This window comes from Pan paniscus, chromosome 15 (assembly GCF_029289425.2).
Source record: "Pan paniscus chromosome 15, NHGRI_mPanPan1-v2.0_pri, whole genome shotgun sequence".
Taxonomy (NCBI): domain Eukaryota; kingdom Metazoa; phylum Chordata; class Mammalia; order Primates; family Hominidae; genus Pan; species Pan paniscus.
The window spans coordinates 78,829,467-78,843,040 of NC_073264.2; the positions used below are offsets into that span (position 1 = coordinate 78,829,467).

A 13,574-nucleotide genomic window follows, 5' to 3' on the forward strand; every position below is an offset into this window, starting at 1 on the left:
CACTTTAGGAGGCCGAGGTGGGTGGATCACCTGAGGTTGGGAGTTGGAGACTAGCCTGACCAACACGGAGAAACACCGTCTCTACCAAAAATACAAAATTAGTCAGGTGTGGTGGCACATGCCTGTAATCCCAGCTACTCGGGAGGCTGAGGCAGGAGAATCACTTGAACCCGGGAGGCAGAGGTTGCGGTGAGCTGAGATCGTGCCATTGCACCCCAGCCTGGGCAACAAGAGCAAAACTCCGTTTCAAAAAAAAAAAAAAGATTGATCACTTTCATAATTAGGAAAAAAAAAGCATTTGGTTGTATCAAGATTTACACTAAAAAAACTTTTTCATCCCCAATTTTGTATGACTAATAAGTCGTATACACAGTACTTACTTCACATGTAGAGAATTGCCTTAGACTTGTCCTAGAATATTACGTCTTAGAATCCTCACTGATTCTTCTCACCTCTTATACCTAACACCTAGTATTTTCCATTCTTACTCATTCACTATTAATATTTCAGTGAGAACTCCCTCGTTTCTGAAGAATACCAGACCTCTCGGAAGCAAATCAGAAATCTTAGTCCAAATTCATAAATCCAATAACCTGTTCAGTCTCTGGAATAACAAATTTTTTAAATCCTATTTTATATATTATGCAGTCCATTTCTATTTCTTCTAAAACAGGAAAACCAGTGATTGTCAAACAGGGCATCACTGCCACCTCTAACTCCTTTCTCCCAGTGCCTTTGTAAATGTGTGAGGTGTTTCTAGTTAAGACAATGGGGGTAGGATGGGGACGCTACTGGGATTTATAGGTAGTGCCACTTATGCTAAACATTGTACAATGCTGAAGATGGTCCTAAACAATCAAAGTGCTTCCCCAGTGCCAATGGCACATAATAGTTACTTGATTAATGTTGAATTACTCAATGCATTCCAAACTTCATGCATGAATCTATCCACTTCTAGAAAACAAACAAACAAAAAGATATAAACCTGAGAGTGGTCCCAGTTTGGGGTTTGTTTCTAGTGGCTGCATTACAGACAAAAGCAACGATCTGGCTGGGCGTAGTCGTTCATGCCTGTAATCCCATCACTTTGGGAGGCTGCAGTGAGCCAAGATCCTGCCACTGCATTCCAGCCTGGGTGACAGAGTGAGACTCCATCTCAAAAAAAAAAAAAAAGAAAAAAGAAAAAAAGAAAATAGCATAGGCTGGGCACAGCGGCTCACACCTATAATCCCAGCACTTTGGGAAGCTGAGGAGGATGGATCATTTGAGGTCAGGAGTTTAAGACCAGCCTGGCCAACATGGTGAAACCCTGTTTCTACTAAAAATACAAAAAAATTAGCTGGGCATGGTGGTGTGCGCCTGTAATCCCAGCTACGTGGGATGGTGAGGCAGAAGAATCACTTAAACCTGGGAGGCAGAGGTTGCAGTGAGCCAAGATTGCACTCCAGCCTGGGCAACAGAGCAAGACTCCATCTCAAAAAAAAAAAAAAAAAGAAAAGTAAAGAAAAGAAAAGAAAAAAAAGAGAAAAAACAAGGAACAATGCTTTGGAGACCTTATTTGGCCAAGATACTAAACTCCAAAAATAGATAGTTCAGTCTGAACAGTTCTACTCTATTTTGAATACAAAATAATCACCAATACAGACAGTGATTTAAACATCATTCCCTAGAAATCAGATAAAACTCCTGCTTTCCAGTCTTGAAATATAATGCAAAATGGACCAAAGCTGTATTTCATTCAAAATAACACAACCTGCCAATGCCAAATTGTTGCCCTTAGATGTTGTTTTTTCCTACCAAATGGGACTGGAGAGGTAGCACATACCAATAAAGAAGAGTGATTACCCCCAAGGAGAGATGCACCAAAACAAAGGCAACTGAAGTCAAGTGAAGGCCTCCATGGTATAGGGTAAATTTCCAGTATATGTTCTCCATGTATAGGGGCCTAATTTTCCTTTTGCAGGAGTGGACTATACTTCCTCACTGGCTTCAGAAGTGGTTTTGTGTTATACAATGAAAACCACTATTATTTGCTGAACAAACACTGGTGGACGCCTTATGTGTCAAACTTTCAGGCAGTAAGTAAGGCACCAAAGACGGAAATATAAATATATAATCCCTGCCCTTAAAAACATTATAGTCAAATGATATAGATTATGAGTGAACAGATAATTACAACAAAAGGTGAAGACTGCTAATGATAAACATTGAGAGTAGAGAAGAGGGACACTTAGTCTAGCCAGGGAAGGTCCAGGACAACACCCTGGAATAGTGAAGAGTGAGCTGAGAATGGAAAGCAATAGAATTAAGTCAGAGAATGAATAAGGGTAGAACTTTCTAGGAAAAAGAATATCCATGGGAAGTCTCAAGAGAGAATGTGTCATATTATGGGAACTACAAGTAGTTCCTCACGGCAAATATTTATAGGGAATGCTTGAACGTTTTTTCTTCTTGGCTGGGCACGGTGTCTCATGCCTGTAATCCCAGCACTTTGGGAGGCCAAGGCAGGTGGACTGCTTGAGGTCAGGAGTTCAAGACCAGCCTAACCAACATGGTGAAACCCATCTCTACTAAAAAGACAAAAATGAGCTGGGCCTGGTGGCGGGCGCCTGTAATCCCAGCTACTCAGAAGGCTGAGGCAGGAGAACTGCTTGAACTGGGAAGGCTGAGGTCGCAGTGAGCTGAGATTGCCCTACTGCACTCCAGCCTGGGGGACAAAGCAAGATTTGGTCTCAGAAAAAGTTTTTTTCTTCTTAACAACCACCTTGGCTAGGTGCGGTGGCACACAACTGTAATTCCAACACTCTGGGAGGCCAAAGCAGGCAGATCACTTGAGCTCAGGAGTTTGAGACCAGCCTGGGCAACAAGGTGAAACCCTTTCACTACAAAAAATACAAAAATTAGCCGGGCATGGTGGTGTGCACCTGTAGTCCCAACTACTCAGAAGGCTGGGGTGAAAGGATCACTTGAGCTCAGGAGTTCAAGGCTGCAGCGAGTCGTTATTGTGCCATTGCACTCCAGCCTGGGTGACAGAGCAAGACTCTGTCTCGAAAACAAACAACAACACCTATAATAGTATTTATTTTATAGTGAAAACAAACAGAATGGCTAAAACTGAACTATTTATTTTTGGATTTCAGTATTCCGATCAGGAGAGTTGAAGCTAGCCCAGAAAAGTGAGTAAGGGGTCAAGCATGCCATAGCAGCTTAGTCCTTACCCTAAAGACCATGGAAGCCATAGAAAGATTTTAATTGTGCACACTTGCGTGTATGTGTATATACATGATGAGAAAGACAAACAGACATGGATGAATTTGTTTGTTCATGCTAGTAAGACAAATGTCAACGAGATGGTTGCAGGCTTGGCTGCAGTAAATCAAGCAAGAAATGAAAACAGCCTGAACTAAGTAGCAGAGAGGGGAATATACTTGAGAAGTGTTAAGGAAATAAGATCGTTCACAGAGAATAAATAGATGGAAGGTCTGAGGGAAACAAGAACTAGAATGAAATCTGAATAGCCTTTGAGCCAGTAAGTCCACATCTAAGAATTTAAACAAATAATCATGTTCAACAAGATGTTTGTATGTGGATCTTGAATACATTTGTTTGTAAAACTAAAAACCACCAATGCTTAAAAAAACTAGCAGATAACCATGCCATGGAATCCTATACAGATTAATAAAAAAAAATGAAGTAGACCTATATGTACTAACAAAAATTGTCAAATGTGTTAAGTAAAAAAAAAAGCAAGTCAAAGGAAGTTATGGGCATCAAAATTCCATTCATGTAAACAACAGTTTCTAAGTTTGTATGTATACATAAAATGAGGATATACATAAATATCTAAATCCATAATAAAAATTTGGAATTATGGCTCCCCCTCCCCCCTTCTGCCCACGGTCTCCCTCTCCCTCTCCCTCTCTCTCCACGGTCTCCCTCTGATGCTGAGCCGAGGCTGGACTGTGCTGCCACCATCTCGGCTCACTGCAACCTCCCTGCCTGATTCTCCTGCCTCAGCCTGCCGAGTGCCTGGGATTGCAGGCACGCGCCGCCACGCCTGACTGGTTTTCGTATTTTTTTGGTGGAGACGGGGTTTCGCTGTGTTGGCCGGGCTGGTCTCCAGCTCCTAACTGCGAGTTATCTGCCAGCCTCGGCCTCCCAAGGTGCCGGGATTGCAGACGGAGTCTCACTCACTCAGTGCTCAATGTTGCCCAGGCTGGAGTGCAGTGGCGTGATCTTGGCTCGCTACAACCTCCACCTCCCAGCCGCCTGCCTTGGCCTCCCAAAGTGCCGAGATTGCAGCCTCTGCCTGGCCGCCACCCTGTCTGGGAAGTGAGGAGCGTCTCTGCCTGGCCGCCCATCGTCTGGGATGTGAGGAGCCCCTCTGCCCGGCCGCTCAGTCTGGGAAGTGAGGAGCGCCTCTTCCCGGCTGCCATCCCGTCTAGGAAGTGAGGAGCGTCTCTGCCAGGCCGCCCATCGTCTGAGATGTGGTGAGCGCCTCTGCCCCACCGCCCTGTCTGGGATGTGAGGAGCACCTCTGCCCAGCCGCGACCCCATCTGGGAGGTGAGGAGCGTCTCTGCCCGGCTACCCCGTCTGAGAAGTGAAGAGCCCCTCCGCCCAGCAGCCGCCCCGTCTGTGAAGTGAGGAGCCCCTCCGCCCGGCAGCCGCCCCGTCTGGGAAGTGAGGAGCGTCTCCGCCCGGCAGCCGCCCCGTCCAGGAGGGAGGTGGGGGCCAGCCCCCACCCCGCCAGCCGCCCCGTCCGGGAGGGAGGTGGGGGCCAGCCCCCGCCTGGCCAGCCACCCCGTCCAGGAGGTGGGGGGCGCCTCTGCCCGGCCGCCGCCCCATCCGGGAGGTGGGGGGCGCCTCTGCCCGGCCGCCCCGTCTGGGAGGTGAGGAGCCCCTCTGCCCAGCGGCCACCCCGTCTGGGAGGTGTACCCAACAGCTCATTGAGAACGGGCCATGATGACGATGGCGGTTTTGTCGAATGGAGAGGGGTGAAATGTGGGGAAAAGATAGAGAAATCAGATTGTTGCTGTGTCTGTGTAGAGGGAAGTAGACGTAGGAGACTCCATTTTGTTCTGTACTAAGAAAAATTCTTCTGCCTTGGGATGCTGTTAATCTATAACCTTACCCCTAACCCCATGGTCTCTGAAACATGTGCTGTGTCCACTCAGGGTTAAATGGATTAAGGGCGGTGCAAGATGTGCTTTGTTAAACAGATGCTTGAAGGCAGCATGCTTGTTAAGAGTCATCACCACTCCCTAATCTCAGTACCCAGGGACACAAACACTGTGGAAGGCCGCAGGGTCCTCTGCCTAGGAAAACCAGAGACCCTTGTTCACTTGTTTATCTGCTGACCTTCCCTCCACTATTGTCCTATGACCCTGCCAAATCCCCCTCTCTGAGAAACACCCAAGAATGATCAATAAATACTAAAATAAATAAATAAACAAAATATTTTAGGAAAAAAAAATTGGAATTATATGTATCACTGTAGTAACAGCAGTTATCTCTGGGAAGTAAAATAGGAGAAAAGTGGGCAGGACTGTATATACTTGTGATATATACTTATGGTATCTTTTACTATATTATTTGTATAACTTTTTTTTTTAATTTGAGACAGAGTCTTGCTCTGTCACCCAGGCTGGAGTGCGGTGGTGCCATCTTTAGCTCACTGCAAGCTCTGCCTCCCAGGTTCACGCCATTCTCCTGCCTCAGCCTCCCAAGTAGCTGGGACTACAGGCACCCGCTACCATGCCCAGCTAATTTTTTGTGTTTTTAGTAGAGACGGGGTTTCACTGTGTTAGCCAGGATGTTCTCAATCTCCTGACCTCGTGATCCACCCACCTCAGCCTCCCAAAGTGCTGGGATTACAGGTGTGAGCCACCACACCCAGCCTATTTGTATAATTTTTTTTAAAAAAATCAATATAATAGTAAGAAAAAATGACTCCCAGGCTTTCAGCATAAACAATTAGGGAAATATCACTACCACTTACTGAGTTACAGAAATAGCAGGTAGATTAAGTGGAAAATTATGTATTTAGGTTTGGATTTGATTAAGTAGCACTTTAGGGAAATCTAGATAGACTTGCCCTTGTAGACAGTAAGATATAAGGACCTACAGCCCAGCAGAGAATACTGGGCTGGAAACACAGATTGAACAGTCATCAGCATATGAGTGGCAAATAAATTACATTAGTTAAAGAGAATGTGCTGTGTTTTTTGGTTAAAGTCACAGAATGATTAAAAGAAAAAAAATATATATGAAGAGAATGTGCTGTAAAAAAATGTGTTAAGAGACTTTTGCCAGAGAGCACCTCATCAAACTGGTTTAGGTGAGGTCATTTTGTAGTGAATTGAAGAGTGAAAGGAAAGTGAAGAAGCAGAGAGGGCAAAAACTCCTGAAACAAGCCTGAAAAAAGTGAAGAAAATTAGGTGGTAGCTAGACAGAACACTGCGAGTAGGTACTCAGGGAAAAGCCTATCTTTCAAAAGATAAGAAAGGCCAGGCAGCCTCATGCCTGTAATCCCAGCACTTTGAGAAGCCGAGGCGGGCGGATCACGAGGTCAGGAGATCGAGACCATCCTGGCTAACATGGTGAAACCCCATCTCTACTAAAAATACAAAAAAATTCACCGGGCATGGTGGCAGGCACCTGTAGTCCCAGCTACTCGGGGGGCTGACGTAGGATGATCGCCTGAGCCCAAGAGTTCAAGGTTGCAATGAATTATGAGGGTGCCATGGCACTACAATCTAAAAAAGAATAAACAAACAAACAAATGACAAGAAAAACAAGCACATTCAAATGCTAACAGGAAAGAGCCGTTAGAAGAGGAGGGATGAAGAACTGTTGAGAAGATTAACTAGTAGGTAAGGTTCATAGAGGAAGAGGGAAGGGATTGAGATCCAGAATACATATGGCAAGATCAGGTGTAGATCCACGTGCAGTGGCTCACGCCTGTGATCCCAGCACTTTGGGTGGCAGAAGCAGGAGGACTGCTTGAGCCCAAAAGTTCAAGACCAGCTTGAGTAACATAGGGATATCCCACCTCTACAAAAAAATAATAAATTAGCCAGGCATGGTGGTGCACACCTGTGCTCTCAGCCACTCGAGAGGCTGAGGTGGGAGGACTGCTTGAGCCCAGGAGGTCGAGGCTTCAGTGAGCCATCATCGTGCCACTGCACTCCAGCCTGGGCAACAGAACAAGACCCTGTCTCAAAAAAACAAATAAAAAGTAAAATAAAAAAACATTAGGCTTAGACAGAAGAAGGCATTTCATGCAAAAACAAAAGTAAAAGTCGAGGAAAAAGGACAAGTGCAGGATGAAGAAAATTGACAATTGTCTTCCAATAGTCTTTATATTCAAATAGATGGGGGAGTCACCTGCTAAGGATGAGATGGGATGAAAGGAGTAGGAATTAAAGTTTGGCGGGAGTACCAAGGGAGCTGAGCTGAAATAGGAGATATAAATCTGCATGATTGCATAATTGTCTTCCCCCAAAGCTCAGCAGCCATGATGCAGAAGCAAAGGATGGGTTGTTAGTGCTATTTTAGAGGGTAAATTGAAAAAGTCTGGTGGGGAGAGAGAGGCCAATGATAGGCACTGAAAGCTCTCAAGTATTTTTCCAAACATCATCAGTTCTAAAGAAATCTTTCACTTCTATCTTGAGTATTTATTTACAAGAAAAAAAAAAACTAGGTCTTCTTAAAAATAGTTCCTTGGCCCTGAGTGTAGCTGTTCTGTGATGAGATTATTTTAAGCAAATTTTATTTTTGGCCTATGGATTACTTCGTAGCAGGGCCATCCTAAATCTGGATAGCAAATGCTAGTTTTGTACTTAATCTAGGGCAAAAGAAGTTTGTGTAATTTATTATACTCAAATAAACTATTAAATACTTGTAATAGAGTACATGTAAGTACTCTAAGTACATGGAGGAAATGAGTCAAGACTATAGGAAAAAACTAGAAGAAACTACAGGATAAATTAAAAGTTGATGGTAAGGCTCTGGGGTTGCAGATTTTAAAAAATTTACTGGCAGTTTTAGAATGCTAGTAATATAAAGTAACTGTTTTAAAATGTACTTTTTTTCCCCCTTTAAAACAAGGTATTGCCACCCAAGCAAGAGTGCAGTGGCTCACTGTATCCTCAAACTCTTGGGCTCAGTCAAACCTCCTACCTCTGCCTCCCAAGTAGCTGGGAATATAGGTACGAGCCACCATGCCCAGCCACTGCTACTTTTAACATAATTCAAACAGCAAGAGATTTATCGTGTCCACAAAATTTAAAATGTTTCCTAAAATATTCATCATTCAGGGAAAACATGAGAGGATTACCTTGTCTTTTGACTGTCCTTGTCGAGCAATTGCATCATATTTAATTTTTCCTTCAGAATCCACCTGAATGGCCAGCGCATTCGACATTTTTTTCTTTCGTCCCATATCCAGTGGATACTGGGCCACATGGATCTCTGGAAAAGCACCTCCATCTCCAAAATCCTACACATTAGAAGTAGTTAAATAAAATAGTTAATCATCATTTGACATTCAAGATATATTCATTCATTCAACAAGTAATTGTTGAGTCCTTAGTATGCTAGATGCTAGAGATACAGCAGAGGTCCCTGCGTCTTGTGGAGTTTACATTCTAGTAGGCAAAGATATAAAAAACACATTCTTTGGCTTGTGATAAGTACCATGAAGGTAATATAAAAGAAAAAGACTGGGAAAAGGGGCTACTTTTGATAGGGTGGTTGGGGACAGCCTTTGTGAAGAAGTAACATGTGAGCTAAAGCCTGAATGATTAGAAAGCAGTCATGGGAAGACACACACACACACACACACACACACACGAAGCATTTTCTAGATGGATCAAATAGCCAATGCAAAAGCCCTGCTGCAAGAACGAGCTTGGTATATTTTAGGAAATGAGAATTCAGTGGGGCTAACAGCTTAATAAGGACAGCAGAGCTTGAGGCACAAGTTACATGAGTAAAAAACACCAGATCACAAAGGGACTTACATGCTACAGCAAGAAAATGTGGATTTCATATATGCAGGACGAAACTAAGTAAAATGGCTAGGACAAGGCAAAATATATGTGTATATATTTTAGCATATAAATACATATTTTAGTGAGGAACAGGTAAAGCTATACTTGAGGCAGAAATATAAAAGATTTTTTCTTGGAATCAGATTTTATTAACATATTATTTATTCATTGTTATGTGAGAAGCAAATGAATACAATAGGAAGGATCCAGAAATGAGTTTACTACATTTCTACTAGTGATTATACATAATTATTTAGGAGAGAGAACTGAGACTGCTAAAGTAGAACAAGCTAAATAAAGTTTGCTGATGAAATGTAGTATTTTAAAAAGGTTTATTTGATAAATGAGGATCAAGTATAATTTTTAAGTAGTTAAAAAAAATTCAGTAGTATTTGCTTAGTACACTTTAAACATGATTCACACATGTATTATCTCATTTAATCCTTGTAACTCTTTAACATCATTTTAAATGGAAACATTCAGGCTTAGAAAAATTAAGCGGTGTTCCTGAGATCTCATAGGTATTATATGCAGCACCTGAACCCAGATCTTTTGAGACTCCAAAAAGCTTTGTATTTTCTACTACTATGAAATACCTTTCTTTTAGCTCAAAACAGCCAAATGAGTACTATTAAGAAATAATAGAAAACACAAATTAAAATTAATCATTTAGAGGGGGTTTGATGGAAAAAAAAGAAAATATTCACTTTTACAAGACCTCTTTAAGTAATACTCCATTAGATCTAAGATATATGAGTTCCTAAGTACAATATGCTTATTTGCTAAAGAGATGTTTGAAGTTTTTGAAAACCAAGAGAATAAAGCTGAGAGACATTTTCTTGTAAATGAGAAAGAGTTAAAGCATTCCTAAGAAAAGTGCTTCCCGTACCCAAGCCATCAATCTGACACATGCTTGGATTTGCTAGAGTTTTTCAACTATAATAAGTACTTCAGAACTGTAGCTGTAGCATTATGTGGTCATTAAGCTTGCCAGAAAATCATAGCTTTTATTTTGAAAACTAGAACAAAATGCCTTCTTCCACAGAACATTCACTCCCCTCAAGCAGCATCCATAGCATTTCCAGATTAGCTAGCCATTTCAACTTGATTTTCAAATAAGTTGTTCTGTTTCACCAGGATATATGAAACCACTGATAGCCAAGTAAGAATCTAAAAATCTAATAGCAACCAAGTATCGTAATGTTGAAATGCATGGATGAGATTTACATTCTATGTAAGATGATGCCTGTCACCCTCATTGTGCAATGTACTGACAGACCAAACAATATTTATAATGCCTCAACAGAGACACTCAACTGCTCTATTAGATGATGCCAGTCACTACTTTTTTGCCCCAGGTAAGACTCCTTGATAATCTTTCATCTTCCTCTGCCTCCCACAAATTACACTATCAGAGAGAACAAAAGCAACAAAAATCCCTTAATAATTGCAATATGACTGGCCTTCACACACCAGCATTCATAAGGACCAGAGGAAAGCTGACAAAAAAGCAACAAAAAGACCTACATGTGGGTTTTTTGGAATACATAGGACAAGATATGATCTAGTTGGGTGTTCCTCTTATAAACTCTAATAAAGACTGTGGGGCAGGCGCGGTGGCTCACACCTGTAATCCCAGCACTTTAGGAGGCTGAGGCAGGTGGATCACCTGAAGTCAGGAGTTCAAGACCAGCCTAACAAACATGGTGAAACCCTGTCTGTACTAAAAATACAAAAAATTAGCTGGGTGTGGTGGCACGTGCCTGTAATCCTGGCTACTTGGGAGGCTGAGGCAGGAGAATTGCTTGAACCCAGGAGGCGAAGGCTGCAGTGAGCCAAGATCGCACCACTGCACTCCAGCCTGGGAAACGGAGCGAGATTCCATCCCAAAAATAAAAAAAAAAATTAATTAATTAATGTAAAGGATCCTGAGTAATTAGAATAGGTGCTACCAAGGAAGCTTGTTCTTTTTATTTTTATTTTTTATTTTTTTTGAGATGGAGTTTTGCTGTTGTTGCCCAGGCTGGAGTGCAATGGTGCGATCTTGGCTCACCACAACCTCTGCCTCCCAGGTTCAAGCAATTCTCCCGCCTCAGCCTCCGGAGTAGCTGGGATTACAGGCATGCGCCACCACACCTGGTTAATTTTGTATTTTTAGTAGAGACAGGGTTGCTCCATGTTGGTCAGGCTGGTCTCGAACTCCTGGCCTCAGGTGATCTGCCCGCCTTGGCCTCCCAAAGTGCTGGGATTACAGGTGTGAGCCACTGCGCCCGACCGGAAGCTTGTTATTTGGCAACAAGCTAGAGATAGAAAGAGCTATTCCAGATGGTTCCTTCTCCCTCATTGCCTTCAAATCAACCAAATTTTGTCTCTTATACCCGCAAAAATATATTTAATCTATATATCAGATATATATTAACATTCTCAAATTAAAGGTAAGAAAACAGGTGAAGAGAAAGAAATCAGCAAAGGAAGTGCTACTGGAGTTTTCCCTGAAGGAAAGTTGTCTCTTCAGGGTTATGTGGTATTATCGGAGTGGGGGAGGAGGAGGAGGAGCCCAAATATGAAATCCACTTTCATCTCTCTTATCTTTTACTTTCCCATTATTTTCCGTAATTCCTGAATTTATAAAATATTAGTTTTCTTGTAAATATTTAATAGTTTGATATAGGAATAGACAAATGGTACAGTTCTCTAGTGACCACAAAGCAGTGATAGATAATAAGCAAAAAGAAAATGATACATCTTCTGAGGGAAATATACATCTTGAGAGCACATAACCAGAATTTCTATCACACTGACATTCATAATCAGAGGTTCTAACATTTAAATTTATGTTATAGTGTGCTATAATACATTTCAGCACAATTTAACAAATCTAAACTTAAGATCTATATGTACCTCTAATAACCGAGGTATCCAGCCTTTCCGGTATCCGTACGGGGGAGGTTCTCTTCGGGAGGAGACCAGTGAGGTCTGCCGCGATCTCTGGGATCTTGCCTTTTCTTCAGCCTCAAGCTGGTCCTGAGATAGCTGAGTAGGTGCAGGTAAAAAGCTATAAGCAAAGATAAAAGTCAGAAATTTAAAAAACTCTTATGTTTAATTTGACCACTGCAACTTGGCCACAGAGACAATTTTTCCTACGATGCTTTTACTTTTCAGAAAAAGAGCAGATTTTTCAATGATTTATGGTAGTACTCAATACTAGCCATTTTATAGTATGTGGAAGACAGAAGTACTCAAAGATACACAGTAAAAACATCTGACTAGGACAACAGCAAATGATGTCCAGAATAAAAAATTAACAGATATTTCACATAACAGACAAACTCTTAAGCGTTTATGCTTCCATATTTCCTTTTTTTTTTGAGAAAGAGTCTCACTCTGTTGCCCAGGCTGGAGTACAGTGGTGTCATCTCCACTCACTGCAACCTCTGCCTCCTGGGTTCAAGTGATTTTCCTCCCTCAGCGTCCCAAGTAGCTGGGATTACAAGCATGCGCCACCACACCAGGCTAATTTTTGCAATTTTAGTAGAGATGGGGTTTCACCATGTTGGCCAGGCTGGTCTTGAACTTGACCTCAAGTGATCCGCTGACCTTGGCCTCCCAAAGTGCTGGAATTACAGGCGTGTGCCACCACACCTGGCCATGCTTCCATATTTCCATATTTCTTTCCTTTTTTTTTTTTTGAGACAGAGTCTCTCTGTGTCACCTAGGCTAGAGTGCAGTGGCACCATCTCAGCTCACTGCAGCCTCCACCTCCTGGGTTCAAGTGATTTTCCTGCCTCACCCTCCCAAGTAGCTGGGATTACAGATGTGCAGCACCACGCCCACCTAATTTTTGTATTTTTAGTAAAGACAGGGTTTCGCCATGTTGGCCAGGCTGGTCTCGAACTCCTGACCGCAGGTGATGTGCCCGCCCCAGCCTCCCAAAGTGCTAGGATTACAGGTGTGAACCACCACGCCCAGCCTGTTTCCATATTTCTTATAACAAACAAGTAAACATTCCTAATACTTCAGGGATAAACTGTCCAGTATATACTTGCTATTCTTATACTCCTTTTTTTTTTGAGACAGAGTCTCGTTCTGTCACCCAGCCTTGAGTGCAGTGGCGCAACCTCGGCTCACTGAAACCTCTGTCGCCTGGATTCGTGTGATTCTCATGCCTCAGCCTCCCGAGTAGCTGGGATTACAGGTGCATGCCACCACATCCCTATTTTTTGTATTTTTAGTAGAGACTGGTTTTTGCCATGTTGGCCCATGTTGGTCAGGCTGGTCTCGAACTCCTGACCTCAAGTGATCCATCAGCCTCCATCTCCCAAAGTGCTGGGATTACTGGCATGAGCCACCACGCCTGGCTACTCCTTGTTTTTAACATTTTTACCGTTATGCTCCTTAAACTACTTCAGTGTAAATACAAAAGAACTAGGATTAAAACTGAATGTAAAAAAGAGGTGGATAAAATAAACACAAGTTGCATATTTAAGTGTCAAGGGTATCTACAGTGAAATTTAAAACTT

At 42.5% G+C, this 13,574-nt stretch overlaps 1 protein-coding gene across 4 annotated transcripts in view; it reads right to left on the reverse strand.

Moving 5' to 3' along the window:
- Positions 1-13,574, reverse strand: part of SNW1 (SNW domain containing 1) — a 44,748-nt gene that overhangs the window by 25,722 nt on the left and 5,452 nt on the right. For all 4 annotated transcript variants that reach the window (XM_003808882.6, XM_055097323.1, XM_063596352.1 and 1 more), the window contains 2 exons: positions 11,956-12,109; positions 8,340-8,501 (listed from right to left, as the gene is read on the reverse strand). In XM_003808882.6, the coding sequence (XP_003808930.1) occupies positions 8,340-8,501; positions 11,956-12,109 (316 nt within the window). The remainder of the gene's footprint in view (positions 1-8,339; positions 8,502-11,955; positions 12,110-13,574) is intronic.